The sequence below is a fragment of the Lupinus angustifolius genome, chromosome LG05 (assembly GCF_001865875.1).
Source record: "Lupinus angustifolius cultivar Tanjil chromosome LG05, LupAngTanjil_v1.0, whole genome shotgun sequence".
Lineage (NCBI taxonomy): Eukaryota > Viridiplantae > Streptophyta > Magnoliopsida > Fabales > Fabaceae > Lupinus > Lupinus angustifolius.
In genome coordinates, this window is record NC_032013.1 from 2,892,671 (window position 1) to 2,911,203 (window position 18,533).

An 18,533-nucleotide genomic window follows, 5' to 3' on the forward strand; every position below is an offset into this window, starting at 1 on the left:
TAGATTTTTAAGACGGTAAGTGTCTGTTTACGAGTTAAGTTTTGGAGAGAAAGAGAATTGAAAGAAATCTCACTTGTGTATTTCATAACTCTCAAGTCTTTCCTTTCTCTCGTTTCCGGTCCAAAACTCAATTCACAAATAGAGTCTATGTTAAATGCCTAATGCTTTCAAGACTAATAATCAAGACCATCTGCAATTTGGATTTCCAAAGGCAAAATCGGAAAAAAAAGAAGGCTTGGGAACTCTCAAACATGTGTATTTCAGGGTTCCCACAACATTCCCTTCAAAAACCAACTTACAAACAACCTGTAATTATAATCACAATATCATTCATCCAGAAGTATATTATATAACATATTTCATTCAGCTAAAAACTACAGAAACTGGAGTAAATGAATCACAAGATGTTTTAACATTTTGCAGTGAAATTCTGGACGCTGATTTAGTAGTGGACAAATAGTATTAGAATCATGCGATGTGATCAGAGTCCTAACTAGAACATGGTATTGATTTATTGCTGTTTATGTGACACACAGAAAGAGTCCTAACTAGTACACCATACACAATAGACATTAAAAGTTGTGAATAAAAAACAGAAAATGTGTTTCAACTTAGAATTGAATTAAACAGAAACCAAAGCAAGCTGCTTTTAAGGCCATGCAAGACCTTCCCTGTTTCAACACACCCATAGGACTTCTACCCATAAAGGCAATACAGAGTACTTTCTTCAAGATCATAATATCAGAAACACACTAAAAACAAGGGACCGATAGAACATGGGCTTACATGCTTAAAACCCTCCACGAAGACGTAAAACAAGGTGAAGAGTGGACTCCTTTTGAATGTTGTAGTCAGCAAGGGTCCTTCCATCCTCCAACTGCTTCCCAGCAAAGATCAACCTCTGCTGGTCCGGTGGGATCCCCTCCTTGTCCTGGATTTTTGCTTTCACATTGTCGATTGTGTCCGAACTTTCAACCTCCAAAGTGATGGTCTTACCGGTCAAAGTCTTCACAAAGATTTGCATTCCTCCCCTCAGACGCAAGACAAGGTGGAGGGTAGACTCCTTCTGAATGTTGTAGTCTGCAAGAGTACGTCCATCTTCAAGCTGTTTCCCAGCAAAAATCAACCTTTGCTGGTCTGGCGGGATACCCTCTTTGTCTTGAATCTTAGCTTTCACATTGTCAATTGTGTCTGAGCTCTCTACCTCCAGAGTGATTGTCTTGCCAGTAAGTGTCTTGACAAAAATCTGCATACCACCACGGAGACGCAAGACAAGGTGGAGAGTTGACTCTTTCTGGATGTTATAGTCAGCTAAGGTACGACCATCCTCGAGTTGCTTGCCAGCAAAAATAAGCCTCTGTTGGTCTGGTGGGATGCCCTCTTTGTCTTGAATTTTGGCCTTCACATTGTCAATTGTGTCAGAGCTCTCCACTTCAAGTGTGATGGTCTTTCCGGTCAAGGTCTTGACAAAGATTTGCATACCACCACGAAGACGAAGCACTAAATGGAGAGTGGATTCCTTCTGGATGTTGTAGTCAGCTAAGGTCCGGCCATCCTCAAGCTGCTTGCCAGCAAAGATAAGTCTCTGTTGGTCGGGTGGGATGCCCTCTTTGTCTTGAATTTTGGCCTTCACATTATCTATGGTGTCCGAACTCTCAACTTCAAGTGTGATGGTCTTTCCGGTCAAGGTCTTGACAAATATTTGCATACCACCACGAAGACGAAGCACCAAATGGAGGGTGGACTCCTTTTGGATGTTGTAATCAGCAAGGGTACGCCCATCCTCAAGTTGCTTGCCAGCAAAAATGAGACGCTGTTGGTCTGGTGGGATCCCTTCCTTGTCTTGAATTTTAGCCTTTACATTATCTATGGTATCAGAACTCTCAACTTCGAGAGTGATGGTCTTGCCAGTGAGTGTCTTAACAAAGATTTGCATCTGCATACAGCAAATAAACAAGTAAGTCAGTAACCAATGTTTTGCTAAGGCCTTTACAAAGAAAAATATACATACATGACTACATAAACAGATGTCTGAAAAAAGAAAAGCAGCCCCTTAAACCCAGTAAATATAGAACACAGATTTATAATAAGTTATTGATCAAAATTTCAAAACAAGAAAAAAAATTAGGCCCCAATCCTTATCATAAAATTTCATTTATACAATTTGATAGGAACATAAACCCCTGACTGAAAAAGGTTTGCAAACAAGGATTCAATTGAACCAAATTAGACAATAAACAAACATGTATCAAACTACATGATAATTTCATCACATATATGTATACCTCCATGACAAATCTCAAACAGTTTCATCCCACGAATCATATTTGCATATCAAATAAGAAACATTTCATAAATATCTAACCTAATAGTAAAATCTTGAACGAAGTTTCAAAAGAAACTCATAAATAGAAAAAGCTCAAACCAGCAACCGTGCTCATTGGACCAAACATCAAGATCCAAGGTCTGAATAAATTCAATTATCGGTTTTCCATCAAATTAATAAAATACGCAGAATACTAATAATCGAATCAAAACAATTAAACGTTCTATATCTATGTTTCACCGGTACAGATTAACAAAAAAATGAATCAAACAGAAGAGAATAATCAACATAGAGAATGCAAAAATGAAAAATAATCGCGAAATCGAAAAGAAGAGAACATAACTACCTTGAAACGGTGTGTTAGGGTTTTCTCTTAAACTTCAGAAATTCAATTTTGTGATTTGTGATGATGATTCTACGTTGGGTTTCGTTTTTTATAGCAAAATGGTGAATTGCTTCATTACGGCAACGGAAACAAACCAATTAGGTTGTTACACGTGGATGAAAAAGGTAACGGTCAAATCCTGCTGTTATAATAAACTTGCCAAGGAATCATTCTCCAATTGTATTCGGTCAAGTTTGGAATGTGTTGTTTAATGGCTAAGAATAAGGCCCGCTTCTAGATAAATCTACAACCTTCTCATTAATGTAATTTTCATTATAAAGTAATTGATAAAATCATTTAATTTCTTTAGAATTAATAACTGGTATGGGGAATAAGTTTGTTCTTAGAGTAAGTGAATCCTCTCTTATTCATATTATATCATAATCAATCTTTAAAAAATTAATACAAAAAATAATATATAATATAATAAACGTATAAAATTATTTACACTAACAATATATAAATATTATATTCAATAATTTATTAGAAAAACTAACTTGTGTCACATATTAATATTTTGTTTATTAAAAATTCATTTATAAGTAATATATCATTCTTTTTTTGTAATATAAGAGAATTTTATATATAATATATCATTATTCTTTCCTTATTCATTTTCATTCTCCTACCCATAAGAGAGTGACATGACATAAGTCACAGTGTAATACTTTATTTATTAATGATTGGTTTATAAGTCATATGCATCACTTTCTCTTCGGTAAAATGACTTGTAGAAGGATTTAATCATTACTGTTTTTGTTTTTGAAGGTTTGCATGATTCTTCTTAAGAAAAATGAAAAATATAGCCTCACCTTCTCTACCTTTGGCAAAGCACGTTCCCTAAGTTTTCTCTGCATTTGTTTCTCCCGGATTCGATCCACCTTTCATAATTAATTCACGCACATATGTCTACATAGTGTGTGAGGGATTTTGTAAATGAAAGACAATGTTCTCTAATGTTGTCTTGTTGGAAACAACTTTTTGAAGAATTAATTATGGCATTGAATATTAATTAGTGGTTGAGTTAAGATAATGTCGTAATCTTTAATTCATTTCATGAAAGATGTAAAGAATAAATTACACTGACATCCTCTGAGTTTTAATAAAATTATAAAAACCACTCCTCACTTTTCTACACCTACACAAACCCCCTAATTTTTATATTTTCATTATAAAAATGTGATAAATACAATTAAGTTAAACAAAAGATGATATATTGTGGAGACAGATCCAAATAATATATGAGTTGATACCTCTTTATTATTTTTGGTTCGTTACGATATAATATAAGAGCGATTTAAACAATATATCTTTAGAATTGTTGATGCATTTTGTAACGAAAAATAATAAAGATACATTGATTTATATATTATTTGGATTTTTCTCCATAATATATCATGTTTTGTTTAACTTAATTGTATTCATCACATTTTTTATTTAAAAGATTATATTATTTCTCATGCAGGGGTGGTTAGTGTAATGAAAGTATAAAAATTATGGGAGTTTGTGTAGGTGTAGAAAAGTGAGAGGTGATTTGTATAATTTCACTAAAATTCATGGAGTGTCAGTGTAATTAACTGAAATGTAAATAATATCTTAGTGATTTGTCTTGCAAACTAGTTATTATCATCATGTTCCTCTCCTTGGTTGCCCATTTGTTCACCTCATCCATAGCTTGTGAAGCACATTCCTACTTGGTAATTAGGCCTATCCCAAGGCCAAGTCACATGTTGTTTATTTTTTTCCTCATCCATAAGTCTTACCTCCCTCAAGTTATGTTTTGTTTCTCTATGACCTGCACTCAATATTCTGAATCATTATTCAATTATTAAACTGAAAATAATAAAAATTGAAAATAAATTTTAGAAATATGGGTTGTCTCCCATGCAACCTTTCTTTAACACTTGACGTATGGTGACCTCAAGGATCACGAAGTTGGAGCAACCAGAGTAGCACAACATTTGATTGTTTATAGTGTCGAGTACAGGTTATAGAGAAGCAAAACGTAGCTGGAGGAGATAAGACTTTGGAAGACAACTCTGTTAAAAAAATAGTGAAGTCGAAAATGTGAAGTCGACTATCAATTACGTCATCTTGAGGATAAGATAGCGCAATTCTTTGTTTTGTATTATCACTACACTATGAGAATTAATCTCGAATCACCCATGATATGGCTATGAGTGTCAATTATCGAATTACCCTAATATAGCTACTAATGTCAATACTTGAATTGCCTAAAATATGAGTAGTTAGAAGTGTCAAAATGGGCTACCCGGACGGGTTTGGGCTAGCTCACATCGAGTTCGGGCTAAATTGGACAGGACTAAAAAGCCCGAATATAATTTATGCGTATCAAATTGTAGCTCAAACTTGCCCTAAGTAGGTTGCTGGTTGTGACAGGTCGGTCCGCATAGTACTAAAAATATTTATTTCAATTTTAACATACTTAATCTATTTAATATATATATATTAATGTATTATTGTATAATTTTTTTAACGCATTTGTTATACTCATGCAACCAAACTCATATATCTAATGTCTTGTGTTTAAGTTAAGACGTGATGTCAAATCAACATATATGATTTTTAGCATAACTCGTTTACTAAATATCTTATTTCTATTGGACTTTCAGTTTCTAACACAATATAATTTGTAACCTCACTTTAATAAACATTTGGATGCTATCCAAATAATATCAATTTGATTTATAGTAATGGTAATATAGACTCATGTTCAAAATGAATTCTATATGTCAAAGTATAATCATCATCAAAATATATGATCGTTATTCTTTATTTTTTATGAATATCATTTGTATGTTATTTTTCAACACTTTTATTGTGAATTATTATGTTAAATTTGGTTTTATGGAGTTCTATATGAAACAATTATGTTCTCTTTTAGATTTGTTGTAAAAATTATTTTCTTTATTATGTTTTTGTTGTAAAAGTTAAATCTATTTAAATACATAAATAAGAACTGAAAAATGAAATTTATATGGTTCAATGTCTTCTCATTTGATTTGATACATTATTTTGCTATTATGCTTAAAAGGATATTATGCAAAATAGAAAAAATGATATAGTACATAACTTTATAACATTATTGTAGTTTATAAATATTTGTGTTATATGAATTAGTCTATTTTTTATTCAAAGTTATAACATTATATATATATTTTTATTATAAGTTATTTTGTAAAAAATTTATCAAAGGCTTATTACCAACCCAAAGGTCTAAAAAAAGATTAAAAAAATAAGAAAAATGGGTACCCCGAATCCGTCCGGGTAAGCCCAGTCCGAACTTGATTTTAACATGGTTCGGCCAGTTCGGGCTAAAAAGTCGGGATTCAACATAAAATGTACAATATGATACCCAAGCTATATATTTTCGGGCTTTGGCGACCCAGCCAGCCCGACCCATTTTGACACTTCCATGAGTAGTAGTGTCAATTCTTGAATATGGTTTAAAACTCATTTCAACCGTATCACGGAAACAAAAAGGGAAAAGAGAGTTGGAAATGTTTCGGCAAAGAGGGAGATAATAAAAGTTGAGGAGATGCGTCTCAATTAGTGTTTTTTAATGGAGAACTCATCCATTTATAGGTGGAGAACTCAATGACCAGTTTGATTTGACAGCTCACAAAACAAAGTCATAAAAAATGGTCAGATTGACTCGACGACCAAGAAAACAATCTGACCGGTTTGATAAGTCTATCCTTATCTCTTAAAAAATCACAAGCCCAGATTAAGTCGAGCGGATGGCGACATCGATGCATGTGTGTGGAGGGATCTTGGTTGTGTGTATCCTCTTCCACCACAAAATTCTTGTACCCTTGGACACATCCCAAAAGTGCAATAATTAGATATAAACACATTTAATGGATTTCTACCACCCAATATGGGACTTAAAAGTTTTTTTCAACACTATAAAGAGCTCAAATGCTCATTTTTCCAACATGTTTTAATAAGCATAAAGGGTTGGCGAAATCAACACTATGCATGTCAGTAAATTCTTTTAAGAGAATAATGGTTTTCTTTAATCTTTATGATAGGTAATGTAATAGTTTTATTATGAGGTGTTACTTTTAAGTTTTAATAAATGAAAAGAACTCTGAATTATTTGAGAAAATTGAAATATATCCTCATACTCTAAAAGTTTGTAATTGCATTCTCCAACTATTAAATCTGGATATAGTTATGGTGTCATTATTAATTGAATGATTAAATCATTGGTAATTTTATTTCTCAATTATTTTTCATCTAAGTTTGTATATCCTTAATATACTTGCTATGTTCTACAACACAGCAACTTAGTTGGGCTAAAGTCATAGAAATATTGGGTAACCGAAGTTCCTCTAACGAACTTACAATTAGATTAAGAGAAAAAGATGTATACACCGACAATGTAAGAGTTTTTACATTGTCACTTCATTATCTACCATTCATTTTTAATTATCTTTGACTTTTCACAAAAAATAATCCAAATGAATGATAAATGATATATTAATTGTGCATAATTCTTTACACTATCAGTACATCAATATTACACTTTTAGATTAATACAATCAATTCCCCATATTCTAAACTTATTCAAATTGGCCTTGTCCAATGGATGCAATTGCAACATGTTAGGGTGTCCAAAGGTGTAATATTGGCATATAGCTATTGAGACAATATGATGTTGGTATTTCATAAATATTTACAAATACTCACAATAATAACTTATCGGTTGAGACAAATGTCATATCAATCTCATGTTTACTCGCAATTCATAAATTTATTTTTTTAATCTTTTTTATTCAACTCAAGAAGGAAATTGAAAAGTAAGAAATTACATTCTTTTGCAATAATGACCCTTGTGGTCATTAGCAAGAAGCAATGATAAAACCTCTTGTGATAATTTAATTTTTCATACTTTCCAACCAATATCTTCGTGAGCACCCAATTTGACCAAGAAATCTGAAATGTAGTTTTTTCACCAAGTGCATATTCTAGATAAACATACTAGTGTTTACTCAATAACTCTATGATTAATGTTGCTATACTCCCATAAGTATGAAAATGAGAAATATCACTATTGACTATCAAAATAACCTGAATGGAAAATAATGCTCATAAAATATTTGTTCCACCCATAAGATATTAAGTCGGATAATACAAATAAGTATGAAAAGATTGTTAAATCTATAAAGACTTGTTTAACACTAGTCTTTCAACCAAATATGTTATTTTAAGTTGATTTCAAATGAGTTTTGATTAGTTGGTTGATTACACTAATTACAAGTTAAATAGTAGATTAAAATACTAAAATAAAGATTTTTGGATCAAACTTTACTAAATATTCATACACGCTTAATTATGCAACACTAATTTATTTACCAATGATTATTTCACAACAATGAGACCTCAATAGTACTAAAAACTAAAATCTTAGTCAATTTAATATCTCATGAAATAAAATTCTCTGTCTAACAACTTTACTCATAAGATGAAGAATTACGACCCACAAAACATACCTCTATCTCTAGCAACTATCATTGTAAGTTTGAATTTTGGTGTAATATCTCAAATATACTAATCACCAATGTCTTGGTCTTATTAGTAGCTTATTAATATAGCTCTATATCTAGTAACTACACTAATAAGATGAAGATAAATGACTCAATAATATATCACTATGTCTAGCCACTATGTTAACATACATCTATGTTTAGCAATCATCTTAATAAAATTGAGAGTTATTTAGTGCTCGTATGAATCTATGTCTAGCAACCATATTAAGACATTTACAATTATGACAAGTTAGTACTAATCTACGTCTAGGAAATATACCAATAAAATAAATTCATAATTTCAGACTTTTAGAACTAGAATTTCTTCATGAATTTAATAAAGTTCGTACCAAAGAGGTTGTCAATCTCTAAGAAAGTACCAGGCAAAGTAGAAAACTCATAAAAATTAACACATATATACAAATAAGCATAAATATGAATTCAAATATTATATATCAAGCAATTATTACATTTAATCCCAATAAGTGAGAAGTTTAGGTAAACATTTTCATGACAACTAGAAACAAGATGAAAAGAGAACAATACAACTCATAAGAGAAAAGATTGTCTCCTCAATAAGCATCAAATGATTTCTCTAACTTTTCCACATTGTTTTTATATCTTATTTCTAGCTAAAACTACCCTAGAAACTAAGAGAAACCGAATACATGATATTTCTATTCGAAGAACTATGTTGGGGGCAAATCTTGCGCTGAGTGCAGGTTACCTTGAGTTGGGCTTGACTGTTTTCAGCTACTTTTCACCAATTTCTGTTCATTTTTTCTCTTTTACATCTGGAATGACATAGAAATTCGCGTGATAGGATTTGTGCAACAATTCAACTCGATGTAAAGTATGAATGACATTTCTTTAACTTTTAAAGTCAAAAAGTGTTAAATCATCCTTAAGAATTAAGGTAATTTCCACATCTAACATTAAGGTCATGGTAAATTGCTTTAAGCTCCCCATGAATAGTTGTAGAGATCCCCATATAACTAGAGAAGTCATTAATGTAAAGGTCCTTATCACACTGAATGAGTCCCCTAAAACCATTTCTACTCGGGTTTGACAATTTACTTCTATCAATATTAAAATTAACAAGGCCAAATGGTGGAAAGATCCAATTCACAAGCTCAGAAATATGCATTGGAACACTGTATTGTAGCCACTCTACATTAACCATCACCTAAGCATTGCGTTTCCTCCAAATAAATCAAAGTGCTATGAGAAATTTTACATTTTTTTCAAAAAAATTATCTAGTCATGAATACGTAATGTAAATAAATTAGTAGCTTGGGACACTGACAAATGAAACCACACTACAAAAATTATATTTTGCATTATGAGATACATATGTTAAATCTCATGGCATTTCAAGGGAGTCCACACCAAATTTACCAATAGCATTAGAGAAGAAAAGTGGGACATATTGAATAGCATCATAAACCTAATGGGAAATCATGGATGTTTTAAGTCTTTAGATATGAAATCGTGACTCATGAAACAAATCATTGACTTTTAGATTACCGTCTTGAATGTCTATAAGAGCAACCATAGTGATTGTTCTTAAGGTTGTTTTCAACCGAATAAGAACATTCTTACTCTGTTCTACACTGTGTCATTTGTATTTCCTGATTTTTGTTCTTAAATAAGAACAATCTTTGGTTGTTCTTAACCAAAGGAAAGTAAGGAGATAGGTAGATGTTGTGGAAAAAAGTAGATGTTGTAGGACCCAAATAAGAATAAGAACGATATTTGTCATTGTGATAAAAAAATATATGTTATTCTTATTTCATGAGAAATTGTAATAAATATAAAATAATGTATGAGACTCAAATAAAGAAAAAAATGTTATTCTCCATTGGAGATGCTCTAAACAGAACTTGACACATAATTGATCCAAGGGAGTCCAATTGTCACACAAGAAAGAAACATTAATTTGGGCGCAAAGTTTATGTTGGTTATTTAACATGCTCCACACTAATTTGTCCAACATCATAATGTTCACTATTATAGTCATGCACACACCAAGATCTCCCTTCCATTTTGGATTAGCAGTCATTTCCCAACTCACTGAAGAGAATTTGTGTCCATTTTTATTTGTGCCCAAACAAAGGATTAGTCCATAACATCAATAATGTCACAAATATTTACTAGAACCAAACAATTTTGCATAACATATGTTAGTATTGAAGACAACACAAAACTTGCTAGAGTTTGATGCCCATATTTATTTGAAATTTTACTCTGCCAACCACCTAAGTGGGATTGCATCAAATCTAAAATAAAATTGAAATGATTGTTTTTGGATCTAGTTAAAATAGGACAGAGATCACCTGTCCCAATTCCTGTCCCATTTTCCTGTACCAGATCAATGAAAAAGTGACACTTCATTAAAAATAAAAATTCTAAAAACATAAAATAACGTATTTGCATTACTTAGAGAAATCTCATTGGCTAGAGATATGAGGACATACTCATTTTGGGATAGCCGATCCCCATTCGCTAAAATAAATGGGAAGTCATGGTGCTTACCAAGGTCATTAGTGAAATGTATTGAAGAGATTCTTGCAAACTTCTCATACTTTGCTCAGCTGATATTTCTAGAACACATGGCTTTGGATTTTTAAAGATTAATTTTCAAGCATGACACATTGCAAAAATTGTTTAGGACATTACTTGAGCCGTTTTGCTTTGACAAATAGAATGTAATCATCTGCAAAGAATAAATGTGAAATAGTTGGACCTCATCTAGTTATAGAAATTGGTTTCTAGTCTCAACTTCTTTGTCTGTAATTAAGACAACTAACTTCTTCATGCAAAGAACAAACAAATAAGGGAAAAATATTTTTTCTTGTAATATAAAAATTGGGTAGTGATTATCATATAATCTATGCATAGTGCCACAATGCACGAGATAATCAACTCGAAAAAATGGAGAATGGGTTTTCTGGTTCCCTTGGAAGAAGGTGAGGTACCACAGACTCAGAAATATTTTTCTCTCATTCTTCTAGAACATTGTTTAAAGTAGTGAAGATGGAGAAGATACATGACATGTCTATACCTCCTTTTCTCGTTCATGGTTCTTCGACTATGAACTAGATGAAGATGGAGAAGAAACATAAATGTCTTTTCTTTTAGCAAAGTGAAACACAACTATGGAGTGAAATGTTAGGGATTTCACATCCTCTTAGAGTCTTAGACTTAGGGATTTTAGAATAAATGATATAACATGTTTCTTCACTTGCCTTCTTTTAATAACAATGAATTGGCTGGTTTTGACAAGTTTACTCTGATTCTGTTGCGCGACTGGTCTCAATGACATACCGTGTCGATAAGGGGTCCGGTTACTTGTCTCTAAACCAAAAAAACATTTGAAAGAACAAAAATTTAATGGTTTGATTCCAACTTTGGTTCAGAGGGTCAATCATGAATTCTGAAAAAAAATTATTTTCTTATCAAAGTGAGAGAATACATATTAGGAGTGAGCATGAGTTGAATTGGGTTGAGTAAGACTTGTCTCTTACCCGACCCTAAATGTTGGTTTAATCATTTTTTTGAACCTAAACTCGAAGCTAACCCGAAGCTAATTGACCCCTAAATATCTATCGGGCAGCCTTTGAATCTGAACTCAACCCTAGACACGATAAAATATAATGCATACTCATTTTAAATAATGTATTATCTATATTACTTATTATTATGGATATGTAATTTGACATATAAAATAATATATTTATATATTATTAATTATGTATATATATATATATGATGAAAAATAAGAAAATCAATAATATTTTTAACTAAAGAGATGTGATTACTCTACACAAAATTAAATAGAGACACATAAAAATATAATGAATGTGTCATAGGACATAGGACGAGTCTGACCGAGTCATGTTTATATCAAACTTGATATTAAATATTGATCGAATCTAATTTTTAAATTCAAACATAAACTCATTCCTATTTGGGCCCAATCATAATTGGGCAAAACATGATGAGGAGGTAGGGTGAGTCTTCACTCCTAATTAATACAACAAAAGCCATAAAAAGATAAGAAGAATAAATCTCAAATAATGGCAATTCCATTTTCTATGTTCCATGTGACAAAATTTGACATAGCAAAAATGTAAAAACAAAATTGGAGCAACAAAATCAACTTTCACATCTGAATTATCAAGGGAGTGACGATGAAACTCTTCGATGCACACTGTCATCTACAGGACCCAAGAATCTTAAGCAAAGCACCGAATCTTATTAAAACTGCTCAAGATTCAGGTGTTGTTCATTTCGTTGTTAATGGAGTTTCTGAACAAGATTGGCATTTAGTTAAGGATTTGGCTCAGAATTACCCTTCTATCATTCCTTCCTTTGGTCTCCATCCTTGGTCACTTTCCCCCTTTATTCTTATCCAATTCATTATTTATTCGTTTAATTTTGTGAAAAAATTAACTTATTTAAAGGTTTTGGGTCTTATGAAACTGCAGGTATGTTGCAGATAGGAGCCCTAATTGGTTTAAGACATTGAAGGAATATCTTGATTGTACTCCCTCTGCTGCTGTTGGAGAGGTATTCTTGTTACTTAATTTGCAAAACTTGTATATGGGTACTTTTTGTTTTCATTATCGTAAAGAGTGGCCTAGTGCACGAGACCGTAAAACTAGTGGGATCTGGGTAGGAGGGTGACTGTATGCAGCCTCGTGATGGAGAGACTGTTTCTAAGAGGAGCACATCTGATGTCCCACAAAGTGTGCTACTTGATGTGATTGGTTGGAAAATAAATATTGAAGTTAAAAGTTTAATAATTAAGTGTTTTTTTGACCAATTACATCAAGTGGCACGTGGAGTGACATTCTTTATGTAAGTCATCAAATTACAAAGATAGTTGAGAATCCACAAATAATAACCTTATTAGCTGCTTTGAATTTAAAAGTTTAAGAAATGATGAAAGAGTATTGAATATTGTGTTCTTAACCAATAATGTGATTGATTTTTTTTTAAATTTCTCAGATTGGAGTGGACAAAGGATCACATGGAAGGACTATTGATTTTTCCGAGCAGGTTTTAGCAGCTATCCATTTTTCCAGACTGTATAGTGTATTTCTGTTAATGGTTATGAAACTCTCGTCACTTCTCTTGGAGCAATACGTAGATGCATCTATTTCTCTTTCTATTGCTTATATCTGTATATAATATGTAACTTCTGGGGTAGGTAGTTTGGTAAGTCATTTGTGTCCCATATCCTTACAATTATCATATAGAGTTTTGGGCTTTGTGAAAACCTGAATCTGTTGAAAAGAAATGTCATGCTGAAGCTTTAACATCAATATGAAAAACAATGAACGATCATATATTCACAGGCAGAAGATTCCCCTTCCTTGCTGAAGAATGTTGGCTAGATGGTTGCTAATTTGCATTAATACGTTTATGTAGGTTGGCGTATTGAAGCAGCAGCTTGAACTTGCAAAAGATTTAAACAAGCCAGCATCTGTACACTGTGTTCGTGCTTTTGGTGACCTTCTTGAGCTAATGAAGTATGAATATCTAATCTCCCTATTTTGTTTCAATTGTTACTTGAAGAATTGTTCATGAATAATGATCTGAATTTGTAAAAAATGAGATGTAAACATTTCTTTTAGAAATGTAGAACAAATATCGAGCATTCACCCAACAACTTAAGCTCTTAGAAGAGTTGGTGCTTGACATGGTATTAGAGCGATATCCACCTTGAAGGGTTTGTCATTTCCTCATATTGAGTTCATTAAACTCATCTGTACATTCCATCCTTTGTTTGTTCCATAAAACTCCTTGGTGCTGGTGTCTTTTTCTCTCCTTAAATTTATTTTGCCTATAACTATGATCTCTCCTATTTTCTCCGCTGGGACAAAATATGATTGACTATTAAAAGTATCTCGGTCGTTGTGAAAAGGTCATATTTTAAACTGAGTTGCTATCTCCTTAGCTTTTGTCCTGATTTTTAGGTAGCATCTGTTTCTGTTGCTGGAATTCAAGCATTGAGAGTGAGTTAAAAAGTCCCAGATTTAATAGGAATGGACAAGGGGAGGACTAGGTATATAGTGAAATGACCTACGAGCCTAATGTCTAGAGGGTTTGGGTTGGACATATCATCACTGTTGGACCCACTGGTGTGGTTCCTTTGCAAAGTCCATTGAAATTGATCTCCATGGTATTGTTAGACTCGCCCCTTAGTGAACAAGTGGTATTAGAGCCAGTGGTTCAGATTGGCTGGATGAGTATTGGCGAAACACTGGTTGATAAACGGTGGTATGAGCAGGTGACCATACCTGATGACTAGCTGTAACATGTGGAGACATGTCTCAGTGAATGGTGAATCGCGTTAAACATATGACATGGCTCTTGGAAAAAGGAAGACCTGACTGGTGGCCTGCTTCAGGTGACGGTCAGCGGTCTGTAACACTGGTCAAGAACTCAAGATGTGGCTCACTTTGGTGAAGAGTGTTAATGCATTGGCATCAGAGATTCACGGCTTTTGGAAAATATGGGCTTGGTGTGCTGGGATTCCCCCTGAACTTAATAGCCGGTGGCATGTTAAAAATATAAAACCAATCTTGAGACTTCTCTTAATGGCTTAAGCTCTTAGAATAGTTAGTCCTTCGCACTTTCTGCAGTAGTAATGTGATGGAAAAAAGAAATACCTATTTATATGGATGTATTCCATATTTTACTGCCGGTTTTAACAATCTGTTTTCACTAGATCTCAATTTTTACACTTTAGGTTTGTTGAATGTAGCAGTCTGGAAATGTAAATATTTATTCTGCCAATTGTCCTTCCAACATTAGTTAAGTCAGGTCATGTGACCCATTTCCGTAAGCTTTTTCAATTGTTCAAGTCTATTAAATAATATAGGAAAGGCTTGCTTTCTTCCTTGCAAGAAATGGAATTGTGATAGCTTTTGGTTGTTCATTTGTTTCCATAAACTCTTTTGAATTGCTGTTAAATTTAGTTCCGACAGAGTATCGAGGACCAGTGCTTTCAGCTGTTGTAGAATTTGACATTAATTTAGTAATCCCTATTCAGCATCCTACACATTCCCTCCTACATTTATCTTACACTAAACTCATAACAAAAATGATAAACTGCTTGCATTTTTATTAGGGAAATCAGTTACCTAAGACTTGTTCCCTTCATATAAAAAAATTAACCACATTTCAACTGCTTGTATTTTTTCTCGTCATGAATGGTTTATATTTGGAAAATATGAGTCTGTGTTCTTCGGTCTTTTTCAGATAATGTTTGTCTATGGCCTCCAAAAAGACGTTGTAAAGTAGGGAAAGTGTCTAGATAGGGTTCTCCCAAGGGGTAGAGAAGGATTGAAAGAAAAATGAGTCAAACACAGCCAACAGGCGGTTCTTTTGGTATGACAAACCTGGGAAGAAGAAAATTCTTACCGATCCTACTTATGGATTTAAGATTCAGGAAATTGGTCTGCCACACAACTGCTGAGGGTTTAGCCTATAATATGGTGCAAGCTTAGAACTTGCAAGTTATACATGACTTGCAGCCTACATCTCTTGCCAATTCTTAGTTACAATTATTATACTTAAACTTCCTTGCCACAACTTACTAGAAAGCGAGTTACAAGAAACTCCCAAACTGTACTATTTGGCTCTTACCACTATCCCAAACCTATTAAGATTCCTTGGTACATAGAAATAAAAACTAGAGTTGTTAAATAACATAAACATGGCCTGAAATAGTACCCATGACAAGAAGCCACGAAAATTTATTAAACTTGTTGGAAATTATAAAAAAAAGGCTGATAAATATTTACTTTTGTACTGTCCATGCATCACAATTCACAATGTTTTGTCTGTCGTTGTATTAGAGTATGCACCAGTCTATATAGCTAGACACTGACTCCATGAAAGTAATTAGTAGTTACAATTTAGTTATTCAGGTTACAATTCTGTTCTAACCTAGTTAGAGAGCAGTAGCTATGTATAAATAGTTATGTGTAAAGACAATTTCAACTCAGTCCATATATCCTCTATTCCCTCTCTTGGGGGTCAACTTTACTTTTCTCCAACTTTCTCGCTAACCAAACACAAATTACCCATCAACATTATTTCAACACTATGATTGTTTAATACAATTTTACTTATCGGAAAAAAAACACTCTGCAATTACTATAGTATTAGAGCTGAAGTAATGTGATCACTCATTAGGTTTATATAGAAGAATAATTTGGTTCAGAGCTTTACTTCCTGCTGTTATTTGCATTATTGGTCGTTTTTTGGTAAATGTGCTTGGTTAGATTCTCATTATCCAATGGAATGCCATGGAATTAGTGTTAATATTGATATTGATGTTTTTTGTTGAGCATTCCGAAGTGGCATCTTCGAAATTAGCCGCCTTAAAATTTTCAACATATCCAGGTCTGTGGGACCTTTTCCTGCTGGTGTCATTCTTCATTCTTATCTGGGTTCTGCTGAGATGGTTCCTGAATTTTCCGAGCTTGGGGCTTATTTTTCCTTCTCAGGGTTTCTTATGTCACTAAAAGCAAATAAGGCAAAGAGAATGCTGAAGATGGTAATTTTCATCACTTTTTTATATGATTGCTTAATCTTCCTTGTAACTTTATGCAAAAAACACTGACATTCTTATTTTCTTTTTCTATTCAGGTCCCTTCTGATAGGATTTTGCTGGAGACTGATGCACCTGATGCACTACCGATGTCAAACATAGATTCTCTCTTTTTTGTTGAAGGAGATACTTCTCTCCCCAAAGAGCTTCATGACCAAATAACTTCATCCTCAACTTCTACTTCGCTCAGTAATTCATCCCAAGTCGTGATAGATGCTTCGATGTTGTCAAAGGAAACTCTCAATCATCCAGCTAACATTCGTAGTGTATGTAGCTCATGCCCTTGATGACACCTTGATTTTTCAAAATAAGCATCTCTTACTATATCATTATCTTGGAGATAGATGTTAATTTTTTTAAATAGATAATATTTTAGCTTGCTTTCTGGAGATAATAATTAAGAATATATTGAACTGACTTCCCTTGAAGCTTTGAAAACCCGCCTCTTAGCTGTCTCTAGTTACCAAAATCTCTCCCATAATAGTGTGATTTCACGAATACGAAACACTATTTGGAAAATTTAGGCATAACTAAATGAATTCAACCTGGGTATAGGTTTCTTAAACCTGAAGAATTTCAACTAAGCTAAGATCTGATCCAGCTGAAATCCCGGCCAACGGTTAGATCCCATTCCTGTAATTCAAGTGGAGATTTTAGGCTAGCCATCTTTAAGTGCAAAGGAATTACACTTAACTTCAGGGCTTCAAATGCAATATTTTATCAGTAAGGATGAAACATGGCAAAGCCTTGAATGAAGCAGGTAGGGATATTTGTTAGGTATATTCAAGTGTGAAGTCCCACATTGGATATGAGTTGATCACTTTATAAGTGGAAAAGACCCATGGAACCATCACCTTAAGGTTTAGTTCAAGGTGTGATGTTTCAATTATAAGTGACTCTTCATTCTTCCCATAGCCCGTTAACAATGGGACTCACAGTGGTTGGAGAATCCCTGATCATGGTGGAGCCCAACAATATTTGCTTTCGGTATATACATTTTGAAGAAATTTCCGGAGGTGTTAACTATTGAACTATTAGTTGCCAAAAGTGTATAGAGAATCGTTTGGTTAGATTTATAGTCTTCAATTCATTCCACTTACAGGTACTTGACTATGTTGCATCTATGCTGGAGATTACCAAAGAAGAACTTGCTGAATTAAGCTACCAGAATACTGTTCGCTTATTCTCCTATGAAGGTTCAAAATTACTTCAAAAGTAAACAAAATATCAGGTTCTTGTAAGAAATGATGATTCCTAACTTGGCAAAATATATTTGGAAAGTGCAATTAGAGTTACTTTCAGGATATTGAAGCAGATAGATTGGATTAACAGTTTGTTAATTTGCCTGATATGATAGTTTACTCCGAAGTTAATTGTATTTAGTGTTTCTCAGTACATAATGTCATGTTATTTATCATTACAATTCTTTAAGTTATTTAGTATGGGAGTAGTTTAATGACAACTTTATATAAGGTCGATTGCCTTGGTGCAATAGTAAGGTTGTTTGCCTTATAGCATGAATTCAAATTGTCGAAACAATCTCTTTATTTGTGAGGGTAAGGCTGTACATATTTACCATCCTCAAATCCCACTAGGTTAGAATCTTATGCACAGGGCTGCATTTTTATAGTGAAATGA

The 18,533-nt window shown here is 33.2% G+C and overlaps 2 protein-coding genes across 3 annotated transcripts; one reads left to right on the plus strand and one right to left on the minus strand.

Moving 5' to 3' along the window:
• LOC109347479 (polyubiquitin) lies at window positions 531-14,003 on the minus strand. Of its 2 annotated transcripts, none has more exons than XM_019587354.1 (2): window positions 13,996-14,003; window positions 531-1,936 (listed from the first exon to the last, which is right to left on the minus strand). In XM_019587354.1, exon 2 carries the CDS (start codon window positions 1,934-1,936, stop codon window positions 791-793), a length of 1,146 nt encoding a protein of 381 aa, XP_019442899.1. In that variant the 5' UTR covers window positions 13,996-14,003; the 3' UTR covers window positions 531-790. The 2 variants fall into 2 exon arrangements, with proteins under 2 accessions (XP_019442899.1, XP_019442898.1); XM_019587353.1 differs by lacking the exon at window positions 13,996-14,003 and adding an exon at window positions 2,673-2,796.
• Window positions 12,408-18,326, plus strand: LOC109347480 (uncharacterized metal-dependent hydrolase YabD). Its single transcript, XM_019587355.1, has 7 exons — window positions 12,408-12,656; window positions 12,757-12,838; window positions 13,280-13,330; window positions 13,703-13,803; window positions 16,688-16,841; window positions 16,934-17,161; window positions 17,998-18,326. The coding sequence occupies exons 1-7, from the start codon at window positions 12,460-12,462 to the stop codon at window positions 18,112-18,114; spliced, it is 930 nt and encodes a 309-aa protein (XP_019442900.1). The 5' UTR covers window positions 12,408-12,459; the 3' UTR covers window positions 18,115-18,326.

Bases quoted from the DNA above. Each gene is read 5' to 3' on its own strand.
- LOC109347479 (XM_019587354.1), bottom strand. From the start codon at position 1,936: ATGCAAATCTTTGTTAAGACACTCACTGGCAAGACCATCACTCTCGAA.
- LOC109347480 (XM_019587355.1), top strand. From the start codon at position 12,460: ATGAAACTCTTCGATGCACACTGTCATCTACAGGACCCAAGAATCTTA. The intron at 12,657-12,756 runs GTCACTTTCCCC...ATGAAACTGCAG, and splicing joins TCCTTTGGTCTCCATCCTTG to GTATGTTGCAGATAGGAGCC. The intron at 13,331-13,702 runs GTTTTAGCAGCT...ACGTTTATGTAG, and splicing joins CTATTGATTTTTCCGAGCAG to GTTGGCGTATTGAAGCAGCA.